The 12,942-nt window shown below is 47.6% G+C and overlaps 1 protein-coding gene across 5 annotated transcripts in view; it reads right to left on the bottom strand.

The window, feature by feature from the left end:
- Positions 1-12,942, bottom strand: part of Sptan1 (spectrin alpha, non-erythrocytic 1) — a 66,403-nt gene that overhangs the window by 2,645 nt on the left and 50,816 nt on the right. For 4 of the 5 annotated variants that reach the window (XM_034493695.2, XM_034493692.2, XM_034493693.2 and 1 more), the window contains 11 exons: positions 10,669-10,877; positions 8,694-8,814; positions 8,165-8,286; positions 7,625-7,757; positions 6,469-6,567; positions 3,960-4,119; positions 3,369-3,445; positions 2,685-2,894; positions 2,068-2,364; positions 1,745-1,857; positions 1,246-1,263 (listed from right to left, as the gene is read on the bottom strand). In XM_034493695.2, the coding sequence (XP_034349586.1) occupies positions 1,246-1,263; positions 1,745-1,857; positions 2,068-2,364; positions 2,685-2,894; positions 3,369-3,445; positions 3,960-4,119; positions 6,469-6,567; positions 7,625-7,757; positions 8,165-8,286; positions 8,694-8,814; positions 10,669-10,877 (1,559 nt within the window). Of the gene's footprint in view, positions 1-187; positions 251-1,245; positions 1,264-1,744; positions 1,858-2,067; positions 2,365-2,684; positions 2,895-3,368; positions 3,446-3,959; positions 4,120-6,468; positions 6,568-7,624; positions 7,758-8,164; positions 8,287-8,693; positions 8,815-10,668; positions 10,878-12,942 lie in introns of all 5 variants that reach the window. The other variant, XM_076928395.1, reaches the window with a different exon arrangement.

Raw genomic sequence — 12,942 nt, 5'->3', positions numbered from 1 at the left:
GGCACACCCCGTCCCCCAGGAAAAGGGAGCCCAGGGACTGGGGCAGAAGGCAGGGCCAGTGTGGCAGAGGGGGACAGGCCCTCCTCCCAAGTGGCTAGGGTGTGGGTTAGAAAGCAGAGCCGCCTGGGAGGCCAGAGTGCATTGGTAAAACCACAGTGAGGGAGGAAGAGAATAAGAGGAGAAGAACCTTCCAGACAGATCATCCCCAACTTCATACTGACAGACACGAATGACCCGACGATATGCTATGCTATTCAAAGAGAAGAAACCAAATGAATACACCAAAGGGAAGTGGGGCAAGAGCATATCGAGACAGACACGTGCCACAGCTGCCAGCCTGGCACTGGGTGGGAACCAGGGACAGCTCAACCAGGGGTATTGGGCCAGGTGGGGACAAGGCTTGGGAGGAGCCACAGGTGAGGAAGCATGGCACTGCACAGAAACAAGACCAAGAGCAGCAGACAGCATAGGGTAGGGAAGCCTGTGGTAGGTAGGCCAGATGCTGCAGTCCTTCCCGCCTTGCAAAGCCTCCTTCAGCCTGAGTGGTCTGGACAGATTTCTGAGGTCACTACCCCTTTACACGCCTGACTTTCCCCTCTGCAGAACCTCATAGGTTCTAGTTCAGCCTCTTCATCTGGACTAGTTAGCATGAACAGATAGGGATGCCTTCGAACAGGCTCCTACTGGGACTGGGACACAGCCCTGCTCCTCCCGCGGCTCCTCCAAGCCCTGTCTCTGTAACACTGTAATGCTGGACATTTGCCTGTTTCTAGGTAAGCAATTCTGATTACCCTCCCTAGGGGGGAGGCAGGACTACCTTAATCCTAAGAGGGCTGCAGAGCTTCCCTCAACTGGATGTTGTCCTCAGTCTAAGCTCCTAAGCATAACCATCCAGCTTCATATGCCTGCCCACTAACCTCTGGAGCTTAATGTCAAATTTTTGGTTACTGTGGGAAAACAGGCAAAGAGGAAAGTGCAATCCAGTTCTGGTCACCAGGCACAGACAGGGTCCTCAGATTTGACTCTGGTTCCTAGCACAGCTACAGTCCCTAACTTGAAAGAGGGGAAGTGACCCCCCACCCCGGCAACACTATGGGTTCTTCTAGGAGGGACAATGGGCATGGACAAGGTGGGCAGGAGGCCCATCCTGGGATCTTTTGCAAGCCAGGCCACTGGGGACAAGGGACAAAGGGACAAGCACACAAGACGCCACACCACGAGCCCGGAAAAGAAGGCAATATTAACCCGTCGAGGAGATATGTTCTATGGAGATCCAAGTGTCCGGGAGCCGTGGTAGTAGTCACATACAGCAGCAGTCAGGATGATGGAGAAGAGAGAAGAAAATACACAACGTTAGCATCTGCTGCCCCTGAGCCAGTGTGCCAGTGTGACCGGGCCTCGAGCAGTTAGCTCCAACCTACTCGGGACAGTCACCAACACTGTCTTTGGGGAAATGAACCATGCAGAGCCCGCGTTTGCTCTGGAACCCAATCAGACCATGAAAGGCTTAGTCCACCACCCCATTTTTTCCTGGGGAAACAGGGTTTTCTTATAGCTTCAAATGGCACAAATATGTATAAACCCGGCAGTCGTGGCCATCCTCCTGCACTGTGGGATTATAGATGCCAACCGTCCCTGGCTTAGGGACCAGGTTTCAAGTAAGCTTCCTGTGCCCCAGAGCTGAAGGTTTGGCACCCAGCTGCAAGGGAGCAGCGTTCCCTGGCTAGCCCCAGAGGACGGGCACCTTGTCTCCTGGATCCACTGGTGGAACGCGTTGGCGTGCTGAGCAAATTCTTGGCGCAGCTTGTCATTCTCCTCCTGCCGCCGCTGCTCCTTCTGCAGCTCCAGTTCTCGCTCCTGAGACAAAAGGGAGGCAGATGCTGCTACCTTCTGTTGGTTCCTGACATCTGGCCTTAGATGGGCTCAGGATAAACATGGCTCTACCCTGGGAAAGGGCAGTGGGACTTAAAGGAGAGGGGCAGGAAGTCCTCCTGAAGCTAGCCCAACAAGAACCAGCCCAGAGGCAGGGAGCACAGGTGGTTAAGTGGCTCGCCTATCCAGGCGCACCTTAATGATCTTCTGTAGGTTTCTCCAGGTCTCTTCCAAGGCTTCCATGGTGAACCAGGTATAGGGGTTGGAAGCCACCCGGAAGCTCTTGATCTGGCGGTCCAGCTCGGCTAGCTGGTTAAAGTCGGCCTGTGCAGAGCTGAGGGACGAGCGGAAGGCATCGTGAGCCTCTCGAAGGGCCTTGATCTCTTCCAGAGAGTTGCAGCGCACTGGGTCTGTGAGGTCCTCTTCTGCGTTCTCAAACCAGCTGTTGAAAGCTGATGCCTTTTTGGCAAAGGTCAGGAAGAGGTCTTCCACCTAGAAGTAGAGGACAAAATGTCAGTGGTGGGGATGTATGTGGATGAGGAAGTTTCTGGCAATCAGAGTAGGGCATGCTGGGGAGCCTGGCTCTCTCTGCCCCATCTCAAAATCTTCCCAATTTGTCTTCTGCCTGCTGTTCCTCAGCACAAGCTGTGCTTGTCCCGGGAGGGTCAGAGGATAAATTCACCAGGACAAGTTCAAGGGCTCCATGTGCCTCTGGCTGAGCTTGCTTCTTCCTTACAGGAGGATGGCACAGCAAGGCAGAGGCACATGGGTCTACTGACCATTCCACTGGGCCAGCTGAACCTTACCCTTACCTTACGGAAATGACTCTGGGCCTCCAGCAATTTCTTCTTCCGGGTAGCTGAGTTGGCCAACAGCTGAGTCCATCTCTTCATGAGGGAGGCATGTCGGGCCTCGATGGCCTTAGACTGAATGTGCTTGGCAGCTAGCAGCTGGTCTTTGAGGGCAGTGATATTGGCAATGCCCTCCTGCTGGAAGGCCTGCAGGCCAGCGTCAAACGTCTCCTGCAAAGACAGTCACAAGCCAATTGCATAGACTCCAAGGAGCCTAGTGTGCTTGAGCTCAGACAGAAGGAGATGCCCACTGGTGGCTGACATATAGCTCCACCTCCAACCAGTATTCAGTCACACATGCGCGTGTCCTGGTTGCTTTAGACCCCGATTGTGGCAATGGTCTCATCTCTGGCCATAAATAAATTCTAGCTCCAGCATTTAAGCTCTGGGCAAGGCCATGTGTGACTGCGAGCAGACCAGTCGTTCCCATGTAAGCACTTTGAGTTTACTCTCAGTGACTCCCACAGATCCCGGCCTGCTGAAGAATGGCAGGCACCTTGTGTCTGAGCCCTGCCAGCGAACCATGCCACTGCACACGTGCCTGATCCTATACCCATTCTACCTTCTGGAAGCTATGAGGCCCAGGACTGAACTGTTTATTAAATAGTCTGACCATGGCCACATACACACAGAAGGCCAACTGACCTGCTTAGTGAGCAGAGTTTGGACAGAAGACAGATCTCGGCCATAGTCATCTGTTTTCAAGCTGTTCTCCTTCTCACCTGCAAAACAAAGCATCCCAACTGTCCTGGCCCTCACAGAATGGTAGCTGGACAAAGACAACACCTCCAGAATGGAGGCGTGCTCACACAGTAATTCCGAAGTTACTGGCAGCTCCCTTGAGCTCACATGGCTGCCTGCTCCCTGCACCCACCACCCTGCCTCATCTGGACTCTGATAGCACAGCCTAGTACACTCTGGCAGGGCAGCTGGTGAGCAGTTCTCATGTGACCCGACCCTCTGGTGAGCCCACTAGTACTTGGGTCTTTGTATTGCTCATGTCAAGGTTTACAGGCCCTTGTTTGGTGAACCCTCGTGCTAGTTGGGTGTAGGCACTGCTGTGGCCACTCTGACTTCTGGATGTCTCTTATTACTTGGCAACTAGTTCTGTCCTGCTGTGCTCTGTGAGCCTAGGTCCTATCACTTTCTTCTCTATAGCACAAAGCCAACTGTGTGCTCTGTCATCTTCTTAGCCTAGGAGAGTTAAAAGCTTTGGGTTTTGCTGAAGCCACTCACCAATCCAAGACTCCACCACGTCAGCCTTCCAGTTGAACTGCAGGAAGGCCGAGTTCTCCTCTAGCTTTGCTTTCCTCTGAGCTGCTGCCTTCTCCAGATCAGACACCTTCCCATTCAGAGCCTTCATCTTTGAAGAGATGTTCTCCTCATGGTGATTGTTCTAGGCCAGGAAAAGAAGCACAAGTTAGTTTTTCCTCCAGCTGCAATCCCCTATCTGCAGCAGGTTCCCAGACAAACACTCAGTTTCTGTCATGTGGGTTATCTGCTCCCTGTCCGGTGTTAGGTGAGGCTTCCTAAGGATGATACTAAGTGAAAAAAATCTCAGAGTGAAGACCTGGGACTAGCAATCTAACTCCAGGAATCAGTGCTACAGAGAGCATGAGAAAGGGTGGACAGCATGAGGACAGTGTTATCACTGGTGTATTATTATTGTTGTTATCGTTGCTGTTATTATTTATTTACTTTATGTGAGCACACCCGTCACTATCTTCAGACTCACCAGAAGAGGGCACCAGATTCCATTACAGATGGTTGTGAGCCACCATGTGGTTGCTGGGAACTGAACTCAGGACCTCTGGCAGAGCAGCCAGTGCTCTTAACCACTGAGCCATCTCTCCAGCCCTCTTTATTATTTTTTTCAAGACAGAGTTTTTTTGTGTAGCCCTGGGTGTCCTAGAGCTTGTTCTGTAGACCAGGTTGGCCTCAAACTCACAGAGATCCTCTTGCCTCTGTCTCTTAAGAGCTGAGATTAAAGGTGTGTATTACCACCGCTTGGCTATTAGTGTCTCTAAAAGGAAAAAATTACTTCTTAAATATTAAACACTATCTAGTCAGGGAGCAGCTCCAGCCCTTGTGCAATAAAGACAACAGTTCTGGAGGCATTTGGATGCTGTGGACACTGAAGACGGTAAAGCCTGGATATCTCAACATTTCAGTTCCAGTCAAACTCCATTTAGAAATACATAGGAGACAGCAGAGGAAAGACACGCGGGGTACAGAAAGAAAAGTTTGTCTAGGACAAAGCAAAGAACATTTACAACTCAGACACCTCAGATCTAAAGGAGCTTCTCACTCTTCTTGGGCAGAAATCCTGAGTCCACGTTGGACTCCAGCCTCATGTTCTGTGGTCATCAAGGCCAGGAGAAAAGCTCTCTGTGGAACGAGCCTGAACACCTAAGAGTTTTTGCTGCACAGATGCTAGGCAAAGCATCTGCCACTCAGGGCACCAGCCTCGCCCCAATGTCAACTCTCCCATTACTAAGCTGAAGCTTTGTGATGGGAGCATCGTGCACACACACTTGTGCTGTCTCAGACAGGGAAGGCTTGAGGGCCTGGGGTGGCTGCTGACAGGCTGCAGACGCACAGTACAGCCCTGGCCGAGAGCTGCAGCTGGGGAAGCCTGGACTCTCCACTGCTCTGAAAGTACCAAGACTTTGTTTGTTTTTTTTGGTTTTTTCTCTGGAAAAGAATCACCAGTAAACTAAACTGTTCCTACCACAACAGGTTTTGCATAACCTACAGAGCTATGCAATCCTACTAAGCAGACATTTCATGTTTAACTCTTCACAGTTCAGAGGGAAAGGCCAGACATTAAAATCTAAATGAGTCAGGAGGGGTGGCAAGAGTCTCAGGAGTTCTGGGTCATTCTTGGCTACAGAACACGTTGGAGGCCAGCCTGGTCTACAAAAGACCCTTTTCAAGCTAAAATAAAAGTCTAGAATAGCCAATTCCAAGTGGTGGCTTAGCCAGCCCAGGACAGGCTTGAATCCACTGTAGGAATGCACTCCCATGTCACCGTGGGCGGCTGCTACCTGATCCCTCCCTTTTCTATTATCTCTACAGTGATCTTTATCATCAAGAAACAAGGGGAGAGGGGACTGGGGATCCCCAGAGTCCATATGGTGGCTCACAACTGCTTGTAGTATCAGTTCTGGGGGCTCTGACGCTCTCTTGAGGCCTCTGTGGGCAGTGCACACATGTAGTGGAGCGGTTACTCAGTAGTTAAGAGCACTGGCTCCTCTTCCAAAGGTCTAAGGTTGCATACGTGAAGATAAAACTACACACATAAAGCAAAAACAACTAAAAAAAAGAAGAAAAAAAATAAAAAAAAATACAAGAATAGTAACATTCTGAAAAGTTCAACTGTCAGAAAAGTACTAACAAGATGTCCTTCCTCACTTGAGGCCAAAAGCTTTGCCTAATGTGGAGTGCGCCAATTCAAAAGCAAGTCTATACAAACATGGGACAGGCCTGCTGACAGTCTCTGCTAAGACCTCAGCCTGGTGCACTATCCTGGGGGAGAACAAGTTTCTCATGGGATCCAGGATCACCTTTTTTTTTTTTTTTTTTTTTTAAAGGTTTTTCGAGACAGGGTTTCTCTGTGTAGCTTTGGCTGTCCTGAAACTCACTCTGTAGACCAGGCTGGCCTCGAACTCAGAAATCTGCCTGCCTTTGCCTCTCAAGTGCTGGGATTAAAGGCGTGCGCCACCACTGCCCGGCTCAGGCTCACCTTCTTAATGAGGTCTTGTCCATTAGTACAGACATCATTCACCCGATCCTTGTGGACAGTGAAGTCTGTCTCAAAAGCTTCGTGCTTCTTCAATAAACCCTGGAAAGAAAGAAGGCAGGTGAGCCACTGAGCCCACTACGTGAATGCGCTAAGTCTCAGGTAGAGAGTGACACTCCCATCCCCCCACTCTCTATTCTAGGGGGAGCACCTAGAGTATGGGTGCCAGGGAGTTAGAGTGGGTACAGGCTGCAGAGGAAGCAGTTTCATGTGGCACAAGGATGCTGCAGCTCAGGAAGTTTGAAGGTCTGCAGAACAATCTAGTCTAGGTTGGACAGAGAGCTTGAAGTGAGCACCCAATAAAGCAACAACCTTTTTAAGTATACCCCACAAGAGACCCAGTCTTCTGCCGAGTTGCCTAATGGCTAGAGAACAGTATCCAGCCCCTTGTTGCTTCTAGGGACTTCATCCACACCCTGAAGGAGGCCACCCAACTGTATCCTGACCCATGTACTGCTCACTGTGAGTAGGGTGACTCAGGGCAATGTAAACTGCTTCCATATCTGCTAAGTGGAAACCAGAAATGTGTGACCATGGTGATGTGCCTGGCCTACAGCGACTGGGCTACCTTGGGGACAGCTCTGAAAACAGTGCAATGCCTTTAATACCCTCTGGTTTTTGCCTTTGCCTCTCTGAACAAAGTGGAGGAAGCTGATCCAGCCTATAGAAGAGTGAAGCCCTTTGTGTGCTCAACAAGCTGTCCCAGCTACCAGTCTGACTGTGGCCAACTGAGGTTTTTTTCAGCTCAGTTAGTTTTACCCTGGAATCAGTAAAAAGTTACATGACTACCAATGCAAGTTGTCACACAGCAACTGTTAACCAACTGGAAGTGGCTACCGGATGAGTTTAACTTTAGGGGACATGAACACGCAAAAAGGTCATTAAGGGACAATTTGCAGTATCTCTTACCAGTAAGATTATGTCATCAAAAAAAGGTCAATTTGGACAGATAGGCATGCAGACAGAATGGCAGAGTACACACAGAGGGAGGTGGTGATGTAAAAAGAGCCTGGAGTAAAGGTTGGTCCTGGAAGGAGTGAGAACTCTCCTCCGTGGGCTGTGTTGGGAACAGTCTATGCACTCGCTTAGCTTTCCTGACCTGGATGGCAGCAAGAGTATCTCCATAATCTTCACTGGCCACCAGAGTCATCTTCTCATTGATCCAAGCCTCCTCCTCTTCCACGTTGGCTACAAACTGCTGATACTCCAAGGACTCCTCTAGCCGCTGGCCGCTGATTATAGAATGGGGGAGGGGAAGTCATTCATAAGTAGTTACTATGCAGGAATTGGGGCTGGAGTTATAGCTTGGTAGTATTGTCCTCTGACTAGTGTGTTTGAGATATCAGGTTCAATCCCCAGCACCAACAAAACAAAACACAAAGAAAAAAGGTCTCCTTTGGATAAAATATTTTAAAATATACATGAATATGTCTGTGTTCAAACATGGCTTAGCCTCCTAAGAGACAAAAGGCAGATACTACTTCCAGAGAGGAAGATGTGGAATTAATTGCTGGCTTCAGACTCATAGGACATGACAAACTCAGAGTTGACTGTAAGAGGTGGCTCTGGTGCAAGCTAATACTTGATACCAAAGGAAGGGCTGGCAGGAAGGCCAGGCTTTCCCTGCCTGAGTGCTCACCGTGCAGCTGCTAGCTGCTTCAGTTCCTTCCAGTGCTCCACGAACTGTGCGAGTCGCTGCTGAATCTCCTCCTGCCCGATGGTGTTGTCATCAGACAGCTTCTTCCCAGTGTCCAGGACACCCTAGCAAGTGAGAAATGGAGTCAACACTAGCAGGGCTACCACGTGCTTGGTTCTAGGAGCCCGTGGCTCATGGTGCCAGAAGTCAATGTCACATTCACAATTCTCACTCAGGCTATGAGTGGTGGCATAAAGCTTTCCTGCTGCACTTGCACTTGCGAGGCAGAAACCATCGATCTCTGAGTTTGAGGTCATCCTGCATAAGGATGTTTCACACCAGCCAACGTTACACAGTGAAACTCCATCTCAAACAAAACAAAACAAAACAAAACACCAACCAGAATTACTTCTTTATGGCTGGGGCTGAGGTGTCATGACTATAAGACCACAGATCATAAAATCAGAGGACTTTGCCTATACCTGGCCCCTTTCCCACAGCCCTCTTCTCTCTGAATAAGGCAACCCCTCACCTGAATGGCTGGTTCGTGTGCAGCCAGTTCGGCTTCTAGCCTCTTGTGTTTCTTCCTCAGATTCTGAACACCAGTGAGGTCTCTGCCATAATCCTCAGAGCTCACTAACAACTTCTTCTCCCTGAAGAGCAGTGAGTGGTCAGCTTCTACCAGCTCATGTCATGGGCTGTGTTAGTTTATAGCCACTAAGTCTTGGCATCCTCCAACCACCACCATTTTCTTCATAAATATCTCTACCCGTTTCTTGGAAACAGAAGCCTCAGTTTTCCAAAGTCATGGATCTAGAACTGCCTCTTGCCATGCACATTTGTCAACGAACAAGGCTCATCTGTATAAAATGGGTCTACAGATAACAGGCCCTGCCTGCCCTGGGGAGAGGTGCACCACTGGAGTTATTAACTACACAGACTTGTGAGTCACATATAGAAAAACATAGAGCCGGGTGGTGGTGGCGCACACCTTTAATCCCAGCACTTGGGAGACAGAGGCAGGCGGATTTCTGAGTTCGAGGCCAGCCTGGTCTACAGAGTGAGTTCCAGGACAGCCAGGGCTACACAGAGAAACCCTGTCTCAAAAAACAGAAAAAAGAAAAAAGAAAAAAAAGAAAGAAAAACATAGAAAGGTGTCTCCTTAACCTAGGTGTACATGGAAAGTGCAAGCCTTTAATTCCTGCAACGGGAAGCAGAGGCAGGTGGATTTCTGAGTTTGAGGGCAGCCTGGTCTACAGAGTAAGTTCTAGGACAGCCAGGACTACACAGAGAAACTTTGTCTCAAAAAATCAAAACCAATCAACCAAACAAAAAAGATGTTTACTTGTATAATACTTTTTAAGTTACAAAATGTTTTCTAGATTCATCTATTTTATATATATGAATGCTTTGCCTTCATGTACGCACATGTATGCTTGGTGCACAGAGGTCAGAAGAGGGTGTTTTTTTTTTTTTTTTTTTTAAGATTTATTTATTTACTTTTTTATTTATATGAGTACACAAGGCAGCTATCTTCAGATACACACTAGAAGAGAGCATCAGACCCCATTACAGATGGTTGTAAGCCACCATGTGGTTGCTGGGAATTGAACTCAGGACCTCTGGCAGAGCAGTCTGTGCTCTTAACCACTGAGCCATCTCTCCAGCCCCAGAAGAGGGTGTTAAATGCTCTGAAACTGGGGTTATGGTTGGCTGTGAGTCTCCATGTGTGTGCTGAGAATCCAACCCAGAGCCATCTTTCCATCCCCAATTCATTTAATTTTTTAAAAACGTTTTAATGGAGGAGACTTTCTTTTAAAGTGACTAGCTTAGGTCAGGCATAGTAGTTCACATCCATAATCTCAGACTTACAAGGTAGAAGCAAGAGTCCTAGGGTTTCAAGGTAATATTGAGCTATGTAGTGAAATTGAGGCTAGTCTGGGTTAACCCTAAAACAAACAAACAGCCTGAGATAACCCTAAAACAAATAAACCCTAAAATGAAAAGGTAAGCCAATAAAAAGAAAATGGCTTGTTTACATGGGCATACTATTTGAAAAGAAAAAAAAAAAAAAAAAAGTCCGAATTTTTGTTTCTGAAGATAAGGTTTCTCTGTGTAGTTTTGGATGTCCTGAAACTTGCTCTGTAGAAAAAGGTGAAAATTTAAGGGTATGGGGAGGAAAGAAAAAAAAAAAAAAAAGCCAGGAGTGGTGGTATATGCTTTTTAATGCAAGCATTTGGGAAGGAAAGGCTGGTTTACATAGTGAGCCCCAGGACTACACAGAGATCCTGTCTCAAGAACAACAAAAAAATCAAAACAACTTTCATAGGAATGCATAAGGTAGGGTTTCCTGTGACATGATGCTTACCACCACTCTTCTGTGCAGCAGAAGACGTGGGGAGCCTGGCAAGGTTCCTAACCTGTGCCCCCACATCACACTTCTCTGTTACCTCCACCTCTCCAGGCAGCCCCGTGAGACAGTGAAAATGTAAGCACAGGGTACACACTTGATCCAGGACTCCTCGTCATCCATGTCTCGGAAGAACTGGTGCAGGCGGTGGGACTCGCTCAGCTTTGCTCTTCGGGAGGTTGCCATGCTCTTGATCTTCTGGAAGCGTCCATTGATGGCGTCCCGTTTCTCTTTCACTTGGGAGGTGTCAAAGGCACTGCTTGTCATCAAGCTGCTAGCCTGGCTGTTCAGGTCCTTCAGACGGTCCTGCAGTAGGGCCACGAGAGAGGGCTCAGAAACCAGGTCCTTAAAAACAGCAGTTCCTTACTGGGCTGTGCAGCCTCATAAATCAGGGTGTGAGGTGTGGACCATTCTAGTTCTGTACTCCTCTCATACTGACACTAAGACTTAGTGCCTGCACAGATAGAGAGAAGGTGCAGGATGGAGAATATAGTGCCGTGGCTATAGTAAAATCCTACTTTTTGTTTTTTCTTTCTTCTTCTTCTTCTTTTTTTTTTTTTTTTTTTTTTTTTTTTTTTTTTGTGAGGCAGGGTTTTGCTTGCTCTATAGACCAGGTTGACCTGACCTTGAGCTCACAGAGATCCAGTTACGCCTGCTCCCAATTGCTGGGATTAAAGGTGTCTGCTTCAATGGCCCTGCCAGAACCCACATTTACTGCCATCAATTTTGCTCAGCAGTGGCCTTTATTTCTTTATCCTTTCATATTTTGATGCTAGAGAGTCTTGTGTAGAGTAAGTACACTTTACTACCAGTCTAACAGTAAACCTTGAAAAGCAGTAAAAGTTAGTTATTTTCATTTTGTTTGTGAGATAGGGTCCTACCAAGCAGGCCTGGCCTCAGGAGATCCACTTTCCTGTCCCGAGTGCTAGGACTAAAGGTATGTGCCATAGTGAAGTTAGTTCAACTGTGGTACGTAGAAGGTAACTGACTCCTTCAAGTTGCCCTCTGACTGCACATAATCCACGCCCCCAACCTGCAACTAGTAGTTGTTAAAAACCCACATTTTACTTTTAAAGAACTCAAGGAAAATTACGGACATTCAGCCCTGAATCTTCCAGAGACACAAAGTGAGCTGCATGTGGGGACTCAGCCTGTAATCCTAGCAGCTGGGAGGCCAAGTCAGCCCGGGCTACAATTGAGTTCCAGGACACACTGTGCTTCAGTGGGAGACTCAGTTTCAACTATGCCCACCCTGTTCCTAAAAACAATGAAGTGAGTCTGTCACTTGACATGAACTGAAGTCAATTGCTTTTTTTTTTTTAAGATTTATTTATTTATTTAATGTATGTGAGTACACTGTGGCTGTCTTCAGACACACCAGAAGAGTGCATTGGATCTCATTACAGATGGTTGTGAGCCACCATGTGGTTGCTGGGAATTGAACTCAGGACCTCTGGAAGAGCAGTCAGTGCTCTTAACCTTTGAGCCATCTCTCCAGCCCTGAAGTCAACTGTTAATGATAAAATTCAAACTTTTGGAAGAAAATTTAAATTCTGGAAAAATCTTATCTGGTATTCCAGAGTTTTTTCTGATAAAACTAGCAAGGTATGAGGTTTTGTTTTCATACATGAAATGTGTCAAAATATTGAGAACCAACATGTGCAACTCAGAGTACCAATATTTCCATTTCATAAGTGAGCCAGACAAGTGGATATGACCCATTCTAAGCCCATGAAACACCAAGGACATAAAGACAGTTTTGACATAGTTCAGTATGAAAAACTGACTCTACTTGGCGATGAACAGTTACAAAACTGTTACCATTACAGGTGCTGGTATAGAAGCAGGGGAAAACTATTCCCCATGTTCTGAATCAAATCCTGCCTACTTCAGCCTCACTGTGTGCCCATCATACATACCACACATAACCAAGCAAACTCACAAGTTTAAACTCCAGACTTCCTCTGTAAGAGGTCCACTGAGAGAGAGATCTATATGCTTGCAACCAATGCTGTCCTTTTTGCTCATTCCCCTTTAGAAAAACTATCACCATTCACAGGATTGCTGCTTATACTATGGAACTAATACTTGAATTATTTAAAGCCAAAGACGTGATGTAAATTCTGTACCCTCAGCATTTGGGAGGCAAAAGCAGACAATTACGGCAAGTCCGAGGATAGATAAAGCTATACATTGAGAGCCTGCTTAAAAAATAAAGAGTGTGACTGGGTGTGACTGTATACACTCTGAATCTCAGCACGCTACTGTGCCACTAGGCCACATCTCCAGGTGGCCCGTCACCTCCATCTTCACAATGGGTAGTATTTATAGATCAGATCTGTGTAGACAGGCTGAGAGCAACCAAGAGCCC

Source organism: Arvicanthis niloticus, chromosome 2 (genome assembly GCF_011762505.2).
Source record: "Arvicanthis niloticus isolate mArvNil1 chromosome 2, mArvNil1.pat.X, whole genome shotgun sequence".
In the NCBI taxonomy this organism is placed as follows: Eukaryota; Metazoa; Chordata; class Mammalia; order Rodentia; family Muridae; genus Arvicanthis; species Arvicanthis niloticus.
This window is presented reverse-complemented; position numbering and strand designations above follow the sequence as displayed.